At 50.9% G+C, this 19,877-nt stretch overlaps 1 protein-coding gene across 1 annotated transcript; it reads left to right on the forward strand.

The window, feature by feature from the left end:
- Positions 1-219: 219 nt before the first annotated feature.
- LOC135972161 (transport and Golgi organization protein 6 homolog) lies at positions 220-18,742 on the forward strand. The gene is made up of 6 exons (XM_065567288.1): positions 220-375; positions 1,662-1,824; positions 4,600-4,682; positions 13,350-13,462; positions 14,809-14,985; positions 17,849-18,742. The coding sequence occupies exons 1-6, from the start codon at positions 298-300 to the stop codon at positions 18,150-18,152; spliced, it is 918 nt and encodes a 305-aa protein (XP_065423360.1). The 5' UTR covers positions 220-297; the 3' UTR covers positions 18,153-18,742.
- Positions 18,743-19,877: the final 1,135 nt, after the last annotated feature.

Genomic DNA, 19,877 nt, shown 5'->3' on the forward strand with positions numbered 1-19,877 from the left:
TGCCTCCAGTGCTTGGCTGTTATGCTTGTGAGTGCTGGAGTCCGAGGCCTTTGATAATACGTTGTTCCCTTCCTCCAAAGCAGCGGAGCAGTCATCTGAAAGATGCCTGGGCTGAGGAGATTGTTAAAAACAAAAATCTGAAATTTAGCCTTAAACGTCTGGCTTTAGAAAAAACTGAACTGTTGTTTGGAAAGCCCAAGTCTAATGGGGTCTGTGTCCTGCTCTCCTTTGCTTTCAGCCGGGGCAGCTGGTGGCAGCGGTGCTGAAGCAGCAGCTGCAGACTGGAGAAAGTGTGACATGGTTGCTAGGATCTTGGCCTCCTGTCCTCAGCAATCCCTGTCCCTGGAGGATTACTACCGACAGGTGTGCCCACAGGTATGCCCTTCACTCCCCATTCTCACCAGAGCATGTCTGCAGTGCCCATGAGCAGGGGATTGTGTGCTTAGCCCATAGTCTCTCCGTATGAATTATCCTTGCCTCCCTAGCTAGGGGATAGTGTGACTACGGCTGTGTTGTGAGTGTGATCCAGTACAGAACATACTGGACCGAACTGGAGGAGATTTGACTGGGGATCTGTAAACAGGAGAAAGTCCCACCCTGCTGTGTGTGTACACGCCATAGATCATCTAAACTTACCCCCTTTCCAGGATTTGGCTTTATGTGCCCCTTAAATAACCAAACTAATAACACATAAGCTTCAGCTTCACCTTTCAGGAACTCTTCTGTCCTAGCTCCTAGTTCCCTCTGTCCTAGAGAAACTCCAAGTTACAGCCCCTCTTACAGCCTAGGTGGAGCTAATGAGATCCACCGGCTAGCATAAGTTAGCAATCATTACCCTGCATTGTATGTGCGGTTCTAGCACTGACCATGGGGTAACCCAACAGAGCAGCCCAACGCTCCAATGTAGGGGGGAACCCGTGGCTCTGTTACAGGCTCTTTCTGACCTAGGCTGATAGGCATTTGTTTTAGCTGATAAGTCAAACAATTTCTCTTCTACTTTTACTGTGTCCTCCTGAGCATTTCTCTTGCTGATTGCTGTCCATGGGCCCTTGTGTTTCCTTGATGACATGTCTTCAACATGAGGATCCTAGCTGGCCAAACTGCCTTCTCCTTTGTGAATCACATGCTCTTCTTGTATCTTCTTTCATTTAAGGGTCTCAAATCCCTTTGTAAATGTGTATTAAACCTTAAACAAGCCTGTGAAGCATTACCCCACTTCAGAGGGTAAACTGATGTGCAGAGAGTTTAGGAGATCTGTCCAAGACCGTACAGTCAGGAAGTAAAGAGTCTGGAATAGACCCCTAGAGCCTGATGCCTTCTCTCTAGGCAGCATTGCCAAGCTATGAACAGGTACTAGAATTTAAGAAATGCTCCCCCATGGAGCTCTTGCTGCTTCTCAGCCCTTGCCCCCCAAATTGCTGCAGGTGTCGGTGTCCTGGCTCATCTCAGAAAAAAATTCCCTTATTTCCTCCCCCACTCTTCACTGCAGCACATACTGTGGAGGAGCCCTGCCTCCGCCAGACTCCGAGCTGAGATGTCTCCTCATGCCTGGCGCTCAGTTGAAATGAAGTGAATAGGGCTCCTCATTCTCATCTGTTGGCTGGAAGTTAGCTGCTCTCTCTGTTTCCTGACCTGTGTTGTATATGTAATTTACATTCCAGATTCTAGACTTATTGCATATTCAGGATAAGTTGACAGCACACCAGTTCCAGAGAGTTGCCACCACTGCCCTTCTCACCATGGCCAGAGAACGCCCTCAGCTGGCAGTGAAATATTTGCTCCGTCCCATGCTAGCACCACTTCTCCAATGTTGGGATATGGCAGGTAACGGTCCATCTTTCTTGGTCATGTGGTCCTATAACATATCAGGCAAACCCTCTCACTTGAGAAGGGAAGATTGGTTTCTCTTTCTGTCATACATCTGTGGGCTCATCCCCCTGAAACGAATCCCTTGGAGTAATCTCTGCAGATCCGGGGTCCCGGTCCTTCCATCAAGGGTTCCTCTTGATTGACTAGCTGGCTGCTCAGTGTCTAGGCTCAAACTGGAACATATAGAAAGAGGCGTTGGTTCAGGAGCACTTTGTTTTTATAGCCCGCTGAGACCTCTGCCTCTTTCTGGTTGTGCTGCTTAAGGAACAGCTGGGTGGATTGTATTTGAGACACGTGTCCCAGATTCGGATTCCACCCTGTGATAGCTACATATGTTCCATTCTTAAAGAGGTTTGAGGAGTGACTTCCTTCTCCGAAATCAGCTCCTCTCATGCATGGAGGCCTGATTTTTGCTGTGGGAAGTGGTGGGGGGAGGAGCGCAGTCTGTTTCTAGTGTGGCAGTGCTAGTGAGATGGATGATACCTTCCTGTGCTAAGTCACCTGCTATCAGAGGCTACATGATGTTCTGCAGTGCTTTGTTCAATCTCTACCACACTGGTAAATTACTCAAGGGGCAGAGCTTCTGCTACTTCCAAAGTCTGAGGTGGTGTCGAGTGGTCAGTGGCAGGTTTCTGGTGGCCACCCTTCCTCCTAGCTGCTGGCGAGTGGGTTGTCAGCCTCTGAGCAAGTAGAAAAACTTCTCCAATTTACATATTCTGACTTATCTTTTTATAGGTTGCCCAAAACAAAGCACATAACTCGTAGTAACCCTTGCAAATGAACAATTTTCCTGTCGTCAGCAAGTAGCTCCTAGCCATAACATCAGCAAAAACTCATAATCAGGAACACCTAGGGGTCTGGGCTGGGGCAAGAGGTTCGCAGTGTGGGAGGAGGCTCTGGGCTGAGCCTTGGGCAGGGGGTTGGGGTGTAGGAGGGGGTGAGGGGTGCAAGCTCTGGGTGGGTGTTTAGGTGCAGGAGGGGGCTCCAGGATAGGGCAGGGGTTGGGGTACAGGACGGGGTACAGGGTGCTGGGTCTGAAAGGGGGTCAGGACTGGTGCAGGATGGGGTTTGGGGTGCTGGCTCAGGGCTGGGGGTTGGAATTCGGCCTCCTACTGGGTGGCACTTACTGCGGTCAGCTCCCGGTTGGTGGTGCAGCAAGGCTAAGGCAGGCTCCCTGCTTGCCCCAGCCCCACGCTGCTTCCGGAAGGATAGGGTTACCAGATAGTAACTGTGGGGGAAAAAAGGGACGGGGGTGGGGGGTAATAGGCGCCAATATAAGAAAAAGTCCCAAAAAACGGAACTTTCCCTTTAAAAACGGAACATCTGGTCACCCTACGGAAGGGGCCAATGCACCTCTGCAGGCACTGCCCCCCTAACCTCCCATTGGCCACAGTTCCCCGTTCCTGGGCAATGGGAGCTGCAGGGGTGGTGCTTGCAGGCAGGAGCAGTGTGCAGAGACTGTTGCATCCCCGTGCAATCTGTTTGTAGATGTTGATATTTCTATGGTTGGTCCATAGCAGTGCCTGCACAGCCTCCTCTCCCCACAGGCTCAGGGGATCCAATCTCTCCTGTCTACTCCAGGCTGGAGCATGTAAGCAAGACACAAGAAGTAATTATTCAGCTCTACTCTATGCTGATTAGGTCTTAACTGGAGTATTGTGTCCAGTTCTGGGTGCCACATTTCTGGAAAGATGTGGACAAATGGGAGAAAGTCCAGAGAAGAGCAACAAAAATGATTAAAGGTCTAGAAAACATGACCTATGAGGGAAGACTGAAAAAATTGGGTTTGTTTAGTCTGGAAAAGAGAGAGACTGAGAGGGGACATAACAGTTTTCAAGTACAAAAAAGGTTGTTGCAAGGAGGAGAGAGAAGAATTCTTCTCCTTAACCTCTGAGGATAGGACAAGAAGCAATGGGCTTAAATTGCAACAAGGGAGGTTTAGGTTGGACATTAGGAAAGCTTCCTGTCAGAGTGGTTAAGCACTGGAATAAATTGCCTAGGGAGGTTGTGGAATCCCAGAGATGATCTAGATAATACTTAGTCCTGCTTTGAGTGCAGGGGACTGGACTAGAGACCTCTCGAGTCCCTTCCAGCCCTGTGATTCTGTGTGTGGGCAGTTGCGGCAATAATGGAGAGCTGCTAGGTGTGCTCACCATTCTGGGCAATCAGGAAAAGGCATTTCAAGAATTTGCAGGGCTTTAACGAGGAGGGGGGGAGCCTTCCGGTCTGCATGACCCCTGGCCAGTGGAGTTCACAACTGAGACCAGAGAGGTCAGTGTTGGGCATTGTGGGACAGCTGCTGGAGGACTGTTAGGGTCGACATAGGTAGCGCAGTGTTTACACTCATGTTGAATCAACCTCAACACGGCTTAAAACCGCTGGGGGAGGTGGTGTTACTATGTCAGTGTAATGGAGCGCTTACGTTAGTTGGAGACCAATTTAAGTGCAACTAGATCAACTAGATGTGCAACTAGATCAAGGTGGCTTATGTCAGCCTAACTTTGTAGAGTAGACCTGGGGACTGCTGATTTCACCCTTAACTCTTCACTTCCCTCCATCTATTATTCTTTAACCTATTTGCACATGCATGTTCCAGTGCTGCTCTACTAAACTGCTTTGGGTGCTGTAGCAGTGTGCCAAGACAGTGTCACTCTCCTGCTCCCGGAGGCTACTCAGTGAAGGTGCATGTGGCAGCAGAGTCTTGATGCTCATGCTCTGGGTTTTTTTTAGAGCTGGCAATGGAAGACTTACCTGCAGGGACTGTGCTGGTGAAAGAGGCAGAGCTCAGCCGCTGCGTGGAAGATGTGTTCAAGGTACGGTATTTCATCTGGATCTCTAATATGTGTAGCTGTTGCCTGAGGATTGAAGAGAAAACTGTATGTCAGGAGTCAGTCTTCAAGTCTGGGACCTGCTGAGCCACTTAGATGAATATTCTAAACTATAAGAGAACAAAATCTCCACTGCAGCCTCAATGCTGAAATAAGGCGGAGTCAGGGGAGCCAGGCCCACCCACTTTTTAACATGGGCATAGTTTAAAGGGACGGGGGGCTGCGTTACCCCCCCCTTCCCCAACTGCAAGCCTCGGGTAGGCACAGAGTGGTGCCGGCAGGGGCTGCATGATGGAAGATAAGGTGATCAGCTTCCCCGCCATGAAGTGCAGCCCCTGCCAGCGGCACCAGCCTCTTCTCCGTGGGGAGGGCTGAGGTAGGCCCCCCGGTTCCCCACCCTGGGCAGGTGGAGGGTCCAAGTCTCCCCACAGCGGCCTAGGCTCCCTGGGTGGCTCTTAGCACTGCCCAGCTGGTTCCAGCATCTGGCCTGGCTGGGGGCGGGGCCTCGTGGCCCCACCACTTCTACCTAGGTTCCGGCACTCCTGGGAGGAGTCCATAAGGTCTTGTCTATGTAAACAATTAGTCTGTTGCAAGCTGGGCTGTGCATCCACCCTGCCATAGCCTCCAGCAGGCTGTCTGTGTGGACCCTGCTGACGCACATTAACAGTTTGATCTAATCCTCTTTGAAATGGGACTTGATCAAAGTGCATTTCAAACTGCTTACGTGCTTCAGCAAGGTCTATGTGGCCATACTGGATCAGACCAAAGGTCCATCTAGCCCAGTATCCTGTCTTCCAACAGTGGCCAATGCCAGATGCCCCAGAGGGAATGAACAGAACAGGGAATCATCGAGTGATCCATCTGTCGCCCATTCCCAGCTTCTGGCAAACAGAGGCCAGGGACACCATCGCTTCACCTCCTGGCTAATAGCCATTGATGGACCTATCCTCCATGAACTTATCTAGTTCTTTTTTGAACCGTGTTATTGTCTTGGCCTTCACAACATCCTCTGGCAAGGAGTTCCATAGGCTGACTGTGTGTTGTGTGGAAAAATACTTCCTTTTGTTTGTTTTAAATCTGCTGCCTATTAATTTCATTTGGTGACCCCTAGTTCATGTGGTAGGAGAAGGAGTAAATAACACTTCCTTATTTACTGTCTCCACACCAGTCACGATTTTATAGACCTCTATCATATCCCCCCTTAGTCGTCTCTTTTCCAAGCTGAAAAGTCCCAGTCTTATTAATCTCTCTTCATATGGCAGCCGTTCCATAACCCTAATAATTTTTGTTGCCCTTTTCTGAACCTTTTCCAATTCCAATAGATCTTTTTTGCGATTGGGCTACCACATCTGCACGCAGTATTCAAGATGTGGGCATACTATGGCAGACTACAGCAGGGTAGATTCACACCTTAGCTCGCTGCGAACTCATGTTCATGTAGACAAGTCCATAGAATAACCCTGTATCAGGTACAACAGAGGGGAGACTGCTACTTTTCTTCGTCTTCTGGAACTTCCACAGTGCTCCAAGACTTATTGAAAATCAACATCATGGTTCAGAAAGTTCCTGAGCCAGCTCTTGTAAAACTCTTGGATGCAAGTTATCTAGGCCTGCTGATTTTAAAAATGTCTAACTTTAGTAGCTGCTGTTTAACATCCACCAGTATCCCAGGAGGAATGGAAAGAGTGTTCACATCATCGTGTGCTATGACTACATCATCTGTTTTACCCAGATACAGAACAGAAATACTTATTGTTATACTTACTGTCAGGCTGAATACAGTTACAAAACAGAGGTAAAGCCTGTTAGGAGGTGTGAGGAAAAGAAACCTCACCGCTCAGCCACAAAGGATACACTGTTCTTTTTGGCTGCCCAGTGTTGCATTAGGGTGTACAAAGTCAGGAAATGAGACACCCAGCTTGGATGAAGAATTGATGGAGTGACTTATTGGCCAGGGATGCTTGTCTAAGTGCCCCTGGTAGAGTGGGCTGGAAAAAGGAAAAGAAGGCTACAGCATCACCTACCTCTGGCAACTGCGGTCGGCGTCTTCTCAGTCTTTTGCTTGGGACGATGGGGGTGAGCTGGGTTCTGGGGGAAGCTGGCTCAGTTTGGGCGTGCCGAAGCTAGCATAGCTAACTAATTTGGGGATTATCATAAATCTCGCTTTCAAAGGACGTATCCAATACCTAAACCCTTCAGCTCAGATTTGAGTCCCCTACCCAAGGTCATGCTCAGGTTCTCATTGACAGATGTAAACACGGTACATATGCCATGTAGCCTTCTGTACACTGCAAACACCAGCTGTCCCCAAAAGGACTGAGGCACTGAGTTGCTTTCCCGGATTCTTGCAGCTGCTGGTAGGATCTCTCCTAGGGTGGAAGTGACCAGTGCATTGCCTCTGGCCGCTGTTTGGAAACTTGCATGGAGTGAATGTCTCCAGGTTTTACTGTGCAGCCGTCCACCTCACAACTGACACCTGCCAGTGATCGTGTGGGCAGCCTCAGGAGTGGCACCAAACGTTCTATGGGGACAATTCTTTCCTCACTCCTGAAGACGTTTGCCATCCAAATCAGGACTGAGGCATATGGATGGAGTGAAACGTGTGGGGAAACTTGAGCTGTTTCTGTCACTCCTCTTCATGGATAAACAGGAAACTTCCGTCTCCAGGGCTGTTATCTGATACCTTTCCCTGGAACTAAACTTGAGTATTTCAAAAAGTGTGAATATTTTACAATGAGGGTAATTAACTATTGGAACTGATCAGGGACGTGGTGGTTTCACCATTGCTGGGAGTTTGTATATCTAGATTGGATGTTTCTTTTTAGAAGAGATGCTCTAGTTCATCCAGAATTCATGGACTCGATGCAGAGCTCCCTGAGTGAGGCTCTATGCCTGTGCTCTGCGGGAGGTCAGACTAGATGATCACAATGGTCCTTTCTGGGAGGGCTGGCCCTAGACCAATTGGTGCCCCACGTGAGGAGTGTTTTTAGTGCCTCCCCTTCATTTGTTAAACTTTTGAATACTTTTTTTTTTTTTGCATTTGTAGCCTATTTCACAACTTTGATGCACTCTTTGAATGCATGATTTATCCCTGTCATTATAAGATGATGATTTGCACACTAGGATCTGTAACCCTATATTTATTTATGCCATATATAAGCAAATAAAAAAAATTGTGTCCTCTAAGCTCAGAGAAACTTTTTACTTTTCAGAGTAACTGAAATGTACTAACATCAAGAGATTGAACTGTGCACCAATATTGGGTGGACCAGTATTAAATAGTGTTACAGTAGGTGACAGCCTTAGAATGTTAACCCTTTGTTGTTCTGTTTCAGATATTTTCCTATCAAATTTGCCCCTTGCTGCAAACTAGATTGCAATTGAGCTTTTTGCTTCCTATGCTGAGCTCCTGAAGGGTTCTTCCGGGGCATCTTTTATTTTCTACTGGGGAAAACAGACCGTATTAGGGAGAGCAAAAGTCTGTGTTCAGCAGTCTTAGAAAGTCATCAAACATTACGTGTTAAGCCTGGCAAAAGGAGTAACAGTATTTTTTGTTGCGTAGATAGAGGTTCGATAGATAGCTCGGATGTCTCATTAAATATGTCCTTTATTAGTCGCTACTTACTCGTCAAGTCTTAAAACACACGTACACTTTCACAATTACACACTAAAACAAGGTTCACAATATCGCAACTGGGCTGTCACTTAACTTCAGTTCGTTCTTGTATTTCACTGACTGACTGGCGCCACCCTGCCCCTTATATACCTGCGAGGACATGGCTGACAACGTTTTAGGAGGTTCGAGCAAAATATAGTTCTGCAAGTCTGGAAGGTTCCACGAGATTCTACGAAGGTCTAGAACGTTCTAGGAAGTTAGTGAAAAATGAATCCACAGACAGAATACCTGGAACGTTTTATTTTAAATGTTCTGTTTTCCCTTTTGCCACTAACAACAAAAACAGGCCCCCGAGCCTGGCACCCCCTTAAGCTGTCACCTGGATTGCCTGCCCCTAAATCCAGCCCTGCCTCTGGCCTTAAAATCATGAAAAAAGATTTGCAGTGGAAATAGTTCCAAAAACATAGAAGTGAATCACTTTAAACTCCGTCTAAAGCTTCATTCTAGCGGCTGGGAGCAATCTCCATTTCTATTGTGTCTTTGTCAAGCTGAAATCTGTCAGGGGTTTCCCAGTTTTAACCTTCCCAGAAGAGGGCTAACAGATCTTAATTCCCACAAAACCTAGCTTTTACCATCTGTGCTTACCCAATGCTTGGCAGGAAACAAGTATGGGTGTAATTCCTTCCATCTGGGGTAGTACCTCTCAAAACATTGAAGGAATAGGGAGAAAGAAACATAAAGTTCTCTTCACCTCTGCCACTGTCAGTACGTTTTCTCTTGACGACAGAAGTCAGAGAAGGGGGGGAGGTCAATAGTATAGTGCTTTCCAGATTCCTGATCCCATTGGATCCCCTTGGAGCAATCCTCAGTGTAAGTATGATGCTGTCCCATGTGCAAAGGAAAAAGTCATCGCTTAATTCTAAATTTAAATTCAGCTTTGAAGCAATGGGCTTCATCTTACTCTGCAACATGTGGATTCCTCTGTGTTGTGTAATTTCAGCACTGCAGACAGGACCGGCACCAGCAAACGAAGCACGTGCTTGGGGTGGCACAATTCCAGAGCCGGCCCTGACTGCAGACAAGTAATCTGGTCAGCAGTCATCACCCATTTTTCAGCATCATTACCAAGCAGTGTAATTGACTAATGTGCTTTCAACACCGGCTGCTGCATGGTGTAGATCAAGAGGAGGAGAATGAGCTGGCCAAAATTAATGGTGATTGTGCCAAGTGCTACCAAAGCTCCCTGGAACAGGATGGTTTTCCTGCTCCAAAGCACAGGGGGCGCTCTGGTTCAGGCTATAAGAGATAGGGGATCAGGCAAACTCAAGAGGACAGGAAAATTGATGGAAACATGAGCTTCCTACCCCTGTCCCTGTCGGCTTTTCCCAATAACTGACTGTCTTTAATGTTAATGCAGAAATCTCAGCGGGCAGGGAGGACAGTGCAGACTCAGCGTCTGATGTGGCGCTCCTCCCAACAATGATTGATTGTTCTTGAAGCTGCTGCTAGAAAACTGCTCAGTGGCATCGATTGCCTCTTAACTGAAGTGCCACTGTGATGAATGCTATCCGAGGGATTCAGATGGGCTCTTTGGAGCAGTGGTGGCTTTGGGTGTGGTGGTGTGTAATGCAGGTCTCCGGGCTATGGCTGTGGAGAGGAACTAACCTTCCCTTGTGGTGTTCTCTTAGGTTGTTAAAGGTAAATTGCATCCATTTGCGCAGAACTATGTCCAGAAATCTGATGTGGTAGAGAGGTTGGGCAGGTATCAAAGGCCTGGTCCCCACTAACCCCCCACTTCGGACTAAGGTACGCAAATTCAGCTACGTTGATAACGTAGCTGAATTCGAAGTACCTTAGTCCGAACTTACCGCGGGTCCAGACATGGCAGGGAGGCTCCCCCGTCGATGCCGCGTACTCCTCTCGCTGAGCTGGAGTACCAGCGTGGACGGCGAGCACTTCCGGGATCGATTTATCGCATCTAAACCAGACGCGATAAATCGATCCCAGAACATGGATTGCCTGCTGCCGGACCCTCCGGTAAGTGTAGACGTACCCTTACTGTCTTCATCCCCTCCTCCCACATGTCACTTCTGCCCAATGAAATGCTGCAGAGAGGGTAAAAGGGGCAAATGGCCATCTTGCCAGAAGCCTGAGTTGCAGCCTGCACAGTCTACGCATGCAGGGCAGTGCTTGGATCGAGATGGAGCGTTCCATGCTGAGACCTGTAATCGATGGCGGCAGCACCTGCGCCGTGTGAATGGTGAGAGAGGCAGCAGTGTAGAGCCCCACGGGCGTCCTTTAGCCCCCCGGGTTGGTGTCGGAAGGTGTGGAACAGGAAAGCCCTAGTGGCTCAGCCCAGGTGTGACCACAACAGCAAATGGCCTCTTTGGGTCTGGCAGAAAACAAGATTCAAACTCATCTCAGACTGTTACCAGTCTGCAGTGAGCCAGGCCTGAGGCTTAGCCACGTGTCCTGTCGGGGGAACCTGCTTTCTGCTGTGAGTCCCGAGCTCCGGACTAGAAGGGCAGTGTCTGGAGCAATGGAGTTTAACTGCAAGAAGCTAGTGATTGGATCTTTGGCAGAAGCCTTGGCAGTCTGAGCTTTTAAACCAGGGGTGGGCAAACTATAGGCCGTATCCGCCCCACCAGCTGTTTTAATCCGGCCCTCGAGCTCCTGCTGGGGAGCGGGGTCTGGGGCTTGCCCTGCTCCAGCCGGGGAGCAGGGTTGGGGCTGCTCCACGTGGCTCATGGAAGCAGCGGCATGGCCCCTTCTGGCTCCTACATGTAGGGGCAGCCAGGGGGCTCCGCTCTGCACGCTGCCCCTCCCCCCCCAGCGCCTCCCCCCCCAAGTACCGCCCCCCCCAGCTCCCATTGGCTGGGAACCACAGCCAGTGGGAGCTGCAGGGATGGCACCTGAAGACGGGGCAGCATGCAGAGCCACCTGGCCGCGCCTGTGCATAGGAGCCGGAGAAGGGATATGCCGCTGCTCTTGCGGTGAGTGCTGCCCGGAGCCTGCGCCCCGAGCCTCTCCCTGCTCCCCAACCCCCTGCCCTAGCCCTGATCCCCCTCCCGCCCTCCAAATCCCTCAATCCTCACCTGCAGCACCCTCCTGCACCCCAAACCTCTCATCCCCAGCCCCACCCCAGAGCCCACACCCCCAACCGGAGCCTGCACCTGTTCCCACGCCCCAACCCCCTGCCCCAGCCCTGATCCCCATCCTCCAAACCCCATGATCCCAGCCTGGAGCACAGTCCTGCACCCCAAACCCCTCATCTCCAGCCCCACCCCAGAGCCTGCACCCCCAGCTGGAGCCCTCACCCACACCCCACTCCCTAGCCCAGAGCCCCCTCCCACACCCTGAACTCCTCATTTCTGGCCTCACCCCAGAGCCTGCACCCCAACCCCAATTTTGTGAGCATTCATGACCCGCCATACAATTTCTATTCCCAGATGTGGCCCTCGGGCCAAAAAGTTTGCCCACCCCTGTTTTAAACGCTGTGATTGGAGCATTGTTTTGGGTAGTAATGACCAGTTATAACTAGCTGGCAGGCAGAGACCAGTCAGGGGGTTGCTCTGTGGCTGGTGTTCAGTATGGAAATGCTTCTGGAGTGCAGGGTGGATCCCTCATTAATGGCAATGTGCTTTAGTCCTGGCAGCAGAGAGATTAACAGCAGAGACTTCTGCTTGCAAGGGTGCAGGTTTTTTGCCTAGCAAGTATCATTTGATGCTAGAGTGGGAAATGCTCCTTGGGGCTTCACCAGGAAGGCTTTGTATACCAAAGATGCTGGTTAGGAAGCACGGCTCCACAGGGATTAGCATGGGCAAAACACTCTGCATCAAAACAATAGGCCAATATATTATCCAAAGAATCTCCTCCTTCCTCACCTAAACTGCCCTCTCCTCTGGGCTGGCATGTTGCATCTGACAGGCAATAGCAACACTGGGAAGTGCGCTCTGAGATTAGATCCAACTCTAGGAACTGCTGCTTGCCCTCCAGCTGCCAGGGAATCTGGAGCTGGGAGAATAGTTTTGTTTAAAGGAACAGTGTCCTCCAAGCAGGCTCGGTTTCCCAGCCTGCTGAGTGGAAGGTCATTCAAACAGCTTGCGAACAGGGTCGATATTTTATTTGCCTCTTCCTGGCACCCTCCCCAGTAAAAAACATGTTTAACAAACCCACACACCTGTTAATTTGAAATGTACCTTAAGAAATGCGCACTCTGAAATCGTAACTGTGTAACTCATCAGAGCTTTTTATTTGTTATAGCCTTCTGCACTGGGTGTCTGTAGAGTTATTGTTTTAACCGCATCCATCTTGTGAGGGTTTTTAGAGAAATAGTTCAAAACAAACGTGTAAATTTTCAGGATCTCTCTCCCTGGGCTTTGGGGCAGGGAAGGGAGATGTGGGGTGATTTGTGTGGCTGGTAACTGGGGGTGCTGAGGGTGGTTATGGTCGGGGTATAGAGCTCTGGGTAGGTGCCTTTTGGCAATAAAGGGAGGGAGGAGAGTGTGTCACTCTGAAGTCTCCTCAAAGTGCTGCCTGTCAGCAGCCAGAGTCTCACGGGCCCTCTGCCTTCTCCTTGGATATCTCACTCAGCACATAGCAGCCCAGCTGTCTTCCAGCCTTCGCTTTCGAGGGACTGATCTGTCTAACAGTGGGAATTTGACTCTGGGTATGTTGGGCAGTGTGTTTATAAAGACTTCAAATCCTGCAGTCTGTAGTGTTAATCCCCTACCCCTGAGTGATAGCTGTCCTGAGTAACTGGCTGTAATATACGAATAGCATGAAGCCCTACTGTAGCTAGCTCTGGCAGTTCCTAGATGACTCTGGAGAAGATGGTGCTGATGAAGGCTGCTTTCAGTGCTTAACAAACAGGAGTCTGGTGTGATCAAGGGATGTGGACTCAGAATTGGAAGGGCTGGGAGCAGTAACCTGCACAGTATATGTTCAGAAATCAGTCCCTACCAGGCATGCACGTGCCTTTCACCCTTCCCTTCCTCTGCACTCCAGGCAGACATTTGACCCTTCTGTCTCCATAGGTGTACGTGGTTGGGAATGAGCCCTCTGACATGTTACTGGAATCCTTGCAGCCATCTCTGGGAGTGATTTTTTCTCTCTATTGTTTCACCAAGCAGAACGTGTCTCACTTACGGTAAGGCATGTGGCAAAACTCTTCCGCTAGGTAAAGTGGGGGTGTAATTAGTTCACTGTCTGGTCTATGTGGAACTGAGTAGGAAGGAGAGATCGTGGTTGCCCAGGGACAGCAGAAAGCCGTGTGTGTGTGAAGCGAGGGGCTTGGCTGGGTGTAGGGTGTTTTGTGTGCAGGTGGGATTTAGGGACGGGAGAAAACTTTAAATAAATTCCAGTATATGGACCTGAATGTCCTTGTGCTCCACTGGCTGTTTGAAGTAAAGGTCATTTGTTTCCCATTTGAGCTGATTCCCTTCTTTGCAGAGGTGCACAGGACCTGCTCCTCTCCTCACCATTGTAGCTTTGTTCACACTGAGCTCTTTGTTGAGTTCTCCCACCCCTGGAGTAGCACCAGTACAGTGCGGGCAGCACGAGTGCAGACCAGCTGCTGGTGTGTTTGCCACTTTCCTCTCGGCCTGCTCCGAGCAGGGTTGGACAACAGTTTGAGAAACACGTTGCCAGGAGGTTTACTCAAGCCCTTCCACCATTACTAATCCCAGGAGGGGCACAAGGGCTTTGACGAAAAGCTCTCTGGAGACACAGCCTTTGCCAGCAGAAAGACATCATTAATCATTTCAAAGGTGCAGGGGAACCTCCTTAAAAGAATGAAAACAACCAACTAAACCAGCTGCAGGGAGAGTGGGGCTACCAGGACGCTGTATCTTTCCCAGAATTCAGCAAGCGTAACCGAACTGCAGCTGCCCGGCACTGGTCAATCTTCCAGAATATCGGGCACCTTCATGAAAGGTGGAGCTCATGCAATCGTTACTGAGTTACAGGCTATCTGTCACCTCACTCTCTTCCCAATGTCCTCCTCTGATGCCTGGGTGCAGGAACAACTCTGAGCACTGAGTGGGACTGCAGGCAGGCTTCAGGCCCAGCAGCCACTAATCCCACGAGGGGTCTGTGTGGAGGTGGTCTTTATTGTGCATATTCACTTTCATTCACACGGTCAGGCTTCTCCATTCGTTGCTGGGTTGAAATCTTTAACGACCCAGATCCTTTCACATCTGAACTGTGGAGGAGCAGGAGAAGCCATTGTGATGCCTTGCAGTTGCCTTATAAGTGCACATAAAGAGCTGTAACCTCCCTGGGGTTTACTGTATCTGTGAGACTGCACAGCGGGAACCTTCCAAGGTGTGTCTGTGGTCACCTGCCATCTTCCCGGTGCCACCAGCTCGCTCTGATGGTGTTTGCTGTGTATTGGAGCTCACAAAATATCATTGTTACATTGCTCCATGTGTCTGTTACAAGGCACCATGCCAATGGTAGAAGATGGACTCTGTCATGGCCTCTCTTTCTTGATAGCTCACCATGCCAGGAGATTTTATTATGGGTCTTGGAGAAGTCAGAGAGAGAGGTGGCGCTCTCCACGCTGGAAGGGTTTGCAGGACTGGGTAGAACCATGCAGTTTCTCCATCCGCTGTGCCAGTTTCAAGTAGCTGCTGGAGGTGGTGCCATGATCACTGTCAAAGAGACCATCAGGTAAGAGATTACGTTGTGACACTGCGTTAGCAGTCTTACACTCACTGCCTGGCGTGCCTTCAACTGTCATCATTCAACACCTCGGGCTGTTTTTTGGCTCCGCCAGTAAGGGGTGCGCGTGCAGAGTTCCACAACGTGCAGAATATGAAAGCTGGGGGTGGGGGGAGCTGGGATGCTGTAATCCCTGTGGAGTGTCACCACTGGGCAGGGATGGACAATTGACTTGGACTGAGTGCCAAACTCTAGCAGGTGAAACTTCCTGGATGGCCTCAACTTTACAGGCAAACTGAGCCGAACATTGCTGGAGCAATGAGGTGTGAAGTTGGAGGAGACTTTTAGCCCTGATACACCTACAAAACCAGTAATAAAATTCATGTTTGGCTTTTATTAGCATTATTAATTTCTTCTTGGGAGCCCTTTGGCCTGTGGCTGGATGGCTCAGGGGACTGAGAATAGGAAATGACCTTTCACTCCTGAATCACTGGTTCAAATTCTGACCAGACAGGTAGTGTCTGACGTCATCACGGTCTAATGCAGGGGTGGCCAACCTTTGGCTCCGGAACCACATGCGGCTCTTCAGAAGTTAATACAGCTCCTTGTACAGGCACCGACTCTGGGGCTGGAGCTACAGACGCCAACTTCCCAATGTGCTGGGGGGTGCTCACTGCTCAACCCCTGGCTCTACCACAGAGCCTGCCCCCGCTCCACCCCTTCCCGCCCCCTCCCCTGAGCCTGCCATGCCCTCACTCCTTCCCCTCCCCGAACCTCCTGCATGCCATGAAACAGCTGATCGGGAGGTGCAGGGAGGGATGGGAAGGCACTGGTCAGCGGGGCTGCCGGTGGGTGGGAGGTGCTGGGAGTGGGCAGGGGAGCAGATAGGGGGGCTGCTGACTTATTACTGTGGCTCTTTGGCAATGTCCATTGGTAAATTCTGGCTCCTTCTCAGGCTCAGGTTGGCCACCCCAGTCTAATGGCTGATCAGTTGCATGTGTGAAATGAGTGGACAGGACATCTGGCACCATTAGCATGGTACTAATTGACCCCCTTGTTGACATCCTCTGTAGACTGACTGAATGAGCCATAGTGACTGAACTCCCTCAGTACTCCTGGAGATGGTCCCTCCAGAATAGGGTCAGGCACGTTGGTGCCTGGCGTTACACGGCCATTGCCCGTGCTCTGTCTGCTTTGAGGGTAAATGGAAGACTGCAGGCTCCAGCACTGTCCAGACAGAGCTCATCACCAGCTTGGGGCATGCATCTATGAGCCAGTGGAAAGAACCAGGAACTCCTGCTTTGTCACTGGCCTGCTGTGTGGGCAAGTTTGGACTTGTCGGCACACAGACTTGCATCCATTTAGTTAAACTGGTGCAGAAGCCCATGTGGCTGTTCTTATTCTGGTATAGTTTAAACCTGTGCCTGCAACTCGAATGAACCTGGTTAGAACTAAAATACAGTAAGTGTCACAGGGGTTTGCGCAGGTTTAACTAAATCAATTTAAAATCACGGCTTAAGTTAAACTAGTGCACCTTTGCATGTCGACAAGGCCTTGCTTCCCCTCTGTGTATCTATTTCCCTCTTTTATGGCTGGGGAAACAATTGTAGGGCCGCTGCATTCGTTAATTAATGCTCATACAGCTCTTCGCAGAGGAGTTATGTATGTGCTAAATATTTTGTGTGCATAGATTCCGCCCTGGTCATTCCTGCAAAGGTTAATTAGTGAACTGAATGCTCAGCCATTTCAACTTCATCACCAAACTAAATGATATTTCATCAGCTGCCTACTGGCTGTCCCCTTTCAGGGCGTGCAGCACAGGGTGTTGCTGTAACTGGGAGTTTGCAAAAGCCTGGAAGGGATGAAACAGTGTAAACGCTGCCCCAGCTTCCCCTGATCAGGAGTGACAGCTGGGCTGGGAGGGCACGGGAAATACCCAGACACAAAACGGGACAGATAAGCTGAAAGCCCCTTGGGCATTTGGGACTTCACGTTGATTCTGGAGCATGGAAAACACTTCTCACCCAAGGCTTGGCTCATTACCGCTTGAAACCACATTATAAACCTAGATGAGATAGCCAGGGTCCCAAACACTGCAGTGCCAGTCGGGATGGGAAGGAGTGGCTCTTACACTGGGGAGATACTAAATACAACTGAGAACTCTTCCTGGAAGTGTTTGGCACTGCTCCGTGATGGCGGTAGGAGAGCTTCGCTTGCTGCAGTTACCTGCTAGATCTGGAGCATGGGTTCACACCCCAGCACTCTCCCTCACAGAACACGGACAAGGCTCTGGCATACAGCAGTAGATTAGGGATTCTTCTGGGAGCGAGGTCGTATAATGCTGTTGACCAAAGAGACGGCAGACAGACCCTCCTGTTGCAGGCATACCTTCAGCAGCCTGTGGGCTCTTCCATTGGGGTTGGGAGTGATTTTCATGCTTGTTTGAGTCTTAAAACCAGATCCCTGACTTCTGACTAGCTTAAACAGCACCCAGAGTGGGCTAGGCAGCGGGGGCCACCGTTGACCTTTAGAGCCCTGCGTGCTTCTTGCATGAATAGGGACCTTAGTCCTGGTGCCCAGGCCAAATTCCATCTTCAAATAACATTGTCTCTCTAACGGTTTCCCTGCCGTTTCTGTCGGATACGGTATTCTCTGCTTCCTGCCATGAACTGGGTGTAGCACTGCTGTGTGCTGGCTGCTGCATCTCAATGGGGAGATGGAAGGGTGCCCCTGTGGAAGTGTTCTGGAAATCCCTACAGCACCTGGGGATGAAATGTGCCAGGGAAATGCTCTTGCCAGGGGTAGTTCAGAAACCGACACCAGCGAGACTCTGGGTGGGTTCCTGTCGGGTGAAACGTTGGCTGTATTTCAGTGACGAGGAGGAGGCGCTCTACCAGAAGGTCTCCTCGGAGCAGTGGCAGATGGAGCAGTTGGTGGACCTGTTGACTCACTGCCAGAAGAGCGGCTTAGCTGGAGACTTCTTCATCTGCTGTTTAAAGGTAAGAGGCCACAGTCTGTTAGCAGCCCGCACGGGTGCAAGGGTCCAGGAAGTGCCTTGCATTCCCAGAGGGTTAACTTTCACGTGCCTGATGGTTCCATGCCGCATGTGGGGAGGGTACTGGAAGAAGGGGGACGTTCCACTTAAATCTCTTGGGAAAGAGCCGCTACAGGTATAGGGTAGCTATATCTCGCGACCGTTCCAGTGCCAAGCCCTGAGGAGGCGCATGGAGTCCTCAGTCTGTGAAAGGGTTAACCCTTGTTCTGACGACAGGAACGTGTCTGAGTTGAATGGTGGGATTTAGGCTGTGGGTAATCCCTACCTTGCAGACTGCCACTTCCTTGGCTTTCGAGAGGGAAAGGCACTTCCCCAGCTCCCTGCCCTGCGTTTCCTTTTCTTCCTGCAGTTTTGTCTCCAGCCTAATCACTGCCATGGTCCCTCCTCGGAGGGCCAGGCTTTGCTCTCCTCTGCTGCCAGGCAGAGTGTATAATCCGTGTCCTGCTAGCCCCCTTTGGGGTTGGTGCCATGCTTACGGCCCTTCTGCTGTGCACAGAGCGCTGCGCTCCTTTGTCTGGGCCTCTTCCAATGGCCTTCATCCTGTGTATGGATGGGAAGGGGCACCGGCAGCATAGGGGCATGTAGGAGGGCTCGGCCGAGGCTCGTCCCGCTGCGGGGTATCCCACCGTCTCGCAATAGTTCAGTATGAGCCCAGGCCCTCGGTCAGGGCGGGGCAGCAAACACCCAGTCAGGAGCTCAGGCTTCTGAGCGTCTGGGTCGAGGGGGAGACGGCCACCCGTGAGTAGGGTGACAGGGGGGACGCAGGCCCACCCACTCCACTGCGTCCCAGCCCGGGGCCCTAGCAGCGGCAGAAGACTTGCTGCTGTCAGTGGGGATCCTGACCTCAACACACTGACATTGGTTCTGGCAGTGCTGTGGCCAGACCAAGATCGGTTGCCCCCGGGCTACTTCCGGACTCCCCCTTCGTAAGGTACCTGGATTAGGGCGGTGTCCTCGGAGGTTTCCAGAACCATCGGTTCCTCCAGGTAACTAGCGAAGGGTAGGCGCGGCTGCTCCTCGGGGTAGCTGGCGAGGGGGAGGCGCGGCTGCTCCTCGGGGTAGCTGGCGAGGGGGAGGCGCGGCCTGCCGGCGTTCCCCAACCTGAAGCTAGACCACAGGCATCTGGCCTTTCCGGCGGTTGGCTTGTAAGTGAGCTTTGCAGCGGGGCTTTTCTACTTCCTGTCCTGCGCCGTGACCTCTGGGGGGCGGGCGCAGGACCCACTGGCTCCACCCACATTGGTGCTAGGGGAGGCTTGTCCCTCCGCGGGGCTATGGGGTATCCCACTGCCTCGCTACAGGGCACTTCTGTGGGAAGTAAGTGGGGTGCCCAGGCCACGCAGCCCACCACCAGGAAGCCCTTCTAGACGTGTTCAGCAGATGTTCCTGTTCATGTTATAAATCAGGAAATATCCAGTTAAAATCTAGTTTGCTAGAGGTCAAAGGGTCCCTGGTGTGTCTGAGGCAAGCACCAAAGCAAATGGGCAAGCAAGACCCTGGCAGGTTTACAGCCCTAAGTGACCATCCTTAGGGGAAGCTTTTAGTGTTCCTTCCCCTGCTATGTGCGAGGAGGTCCCCCTCAGCATTTGGGGCCGGTGATAGCAGTATGAGGAGAGGGGTGGAAGATCCCGGGCCGGGATAACAGAACCAGTGTAAGATCCCTTTGGAGAGCTTGGGCTTTAGGAAAATGGCTGGAGAAGAATCCCCAAGGCCTCAGTGCAGCTCAACCTGCCTCGTGGCACCTGGATGGAGATTCTGGGCTAGGGTGAGGATGGCAGCAAAGGTTTGAGGCCTAGCAGCTACTATAGTAGAATTGGCTGCTCTGTGATATTGATGTGCTCTTTAAATC

Source organism: Chrysemys picta, chromosome 14 (assembly GCF_011386835.1).
Source record: "Chrysemys picta bellii isolate R12L10 chromosome 14, ASM1138683v2, whole genome shotgun sequence".
In the NCBI taxonomy this organism is placed as follows: Eukaryota; Metazoa; Chordata; order Testudines; family Emydidae; genus Chrysemys; species Chrysemys picta.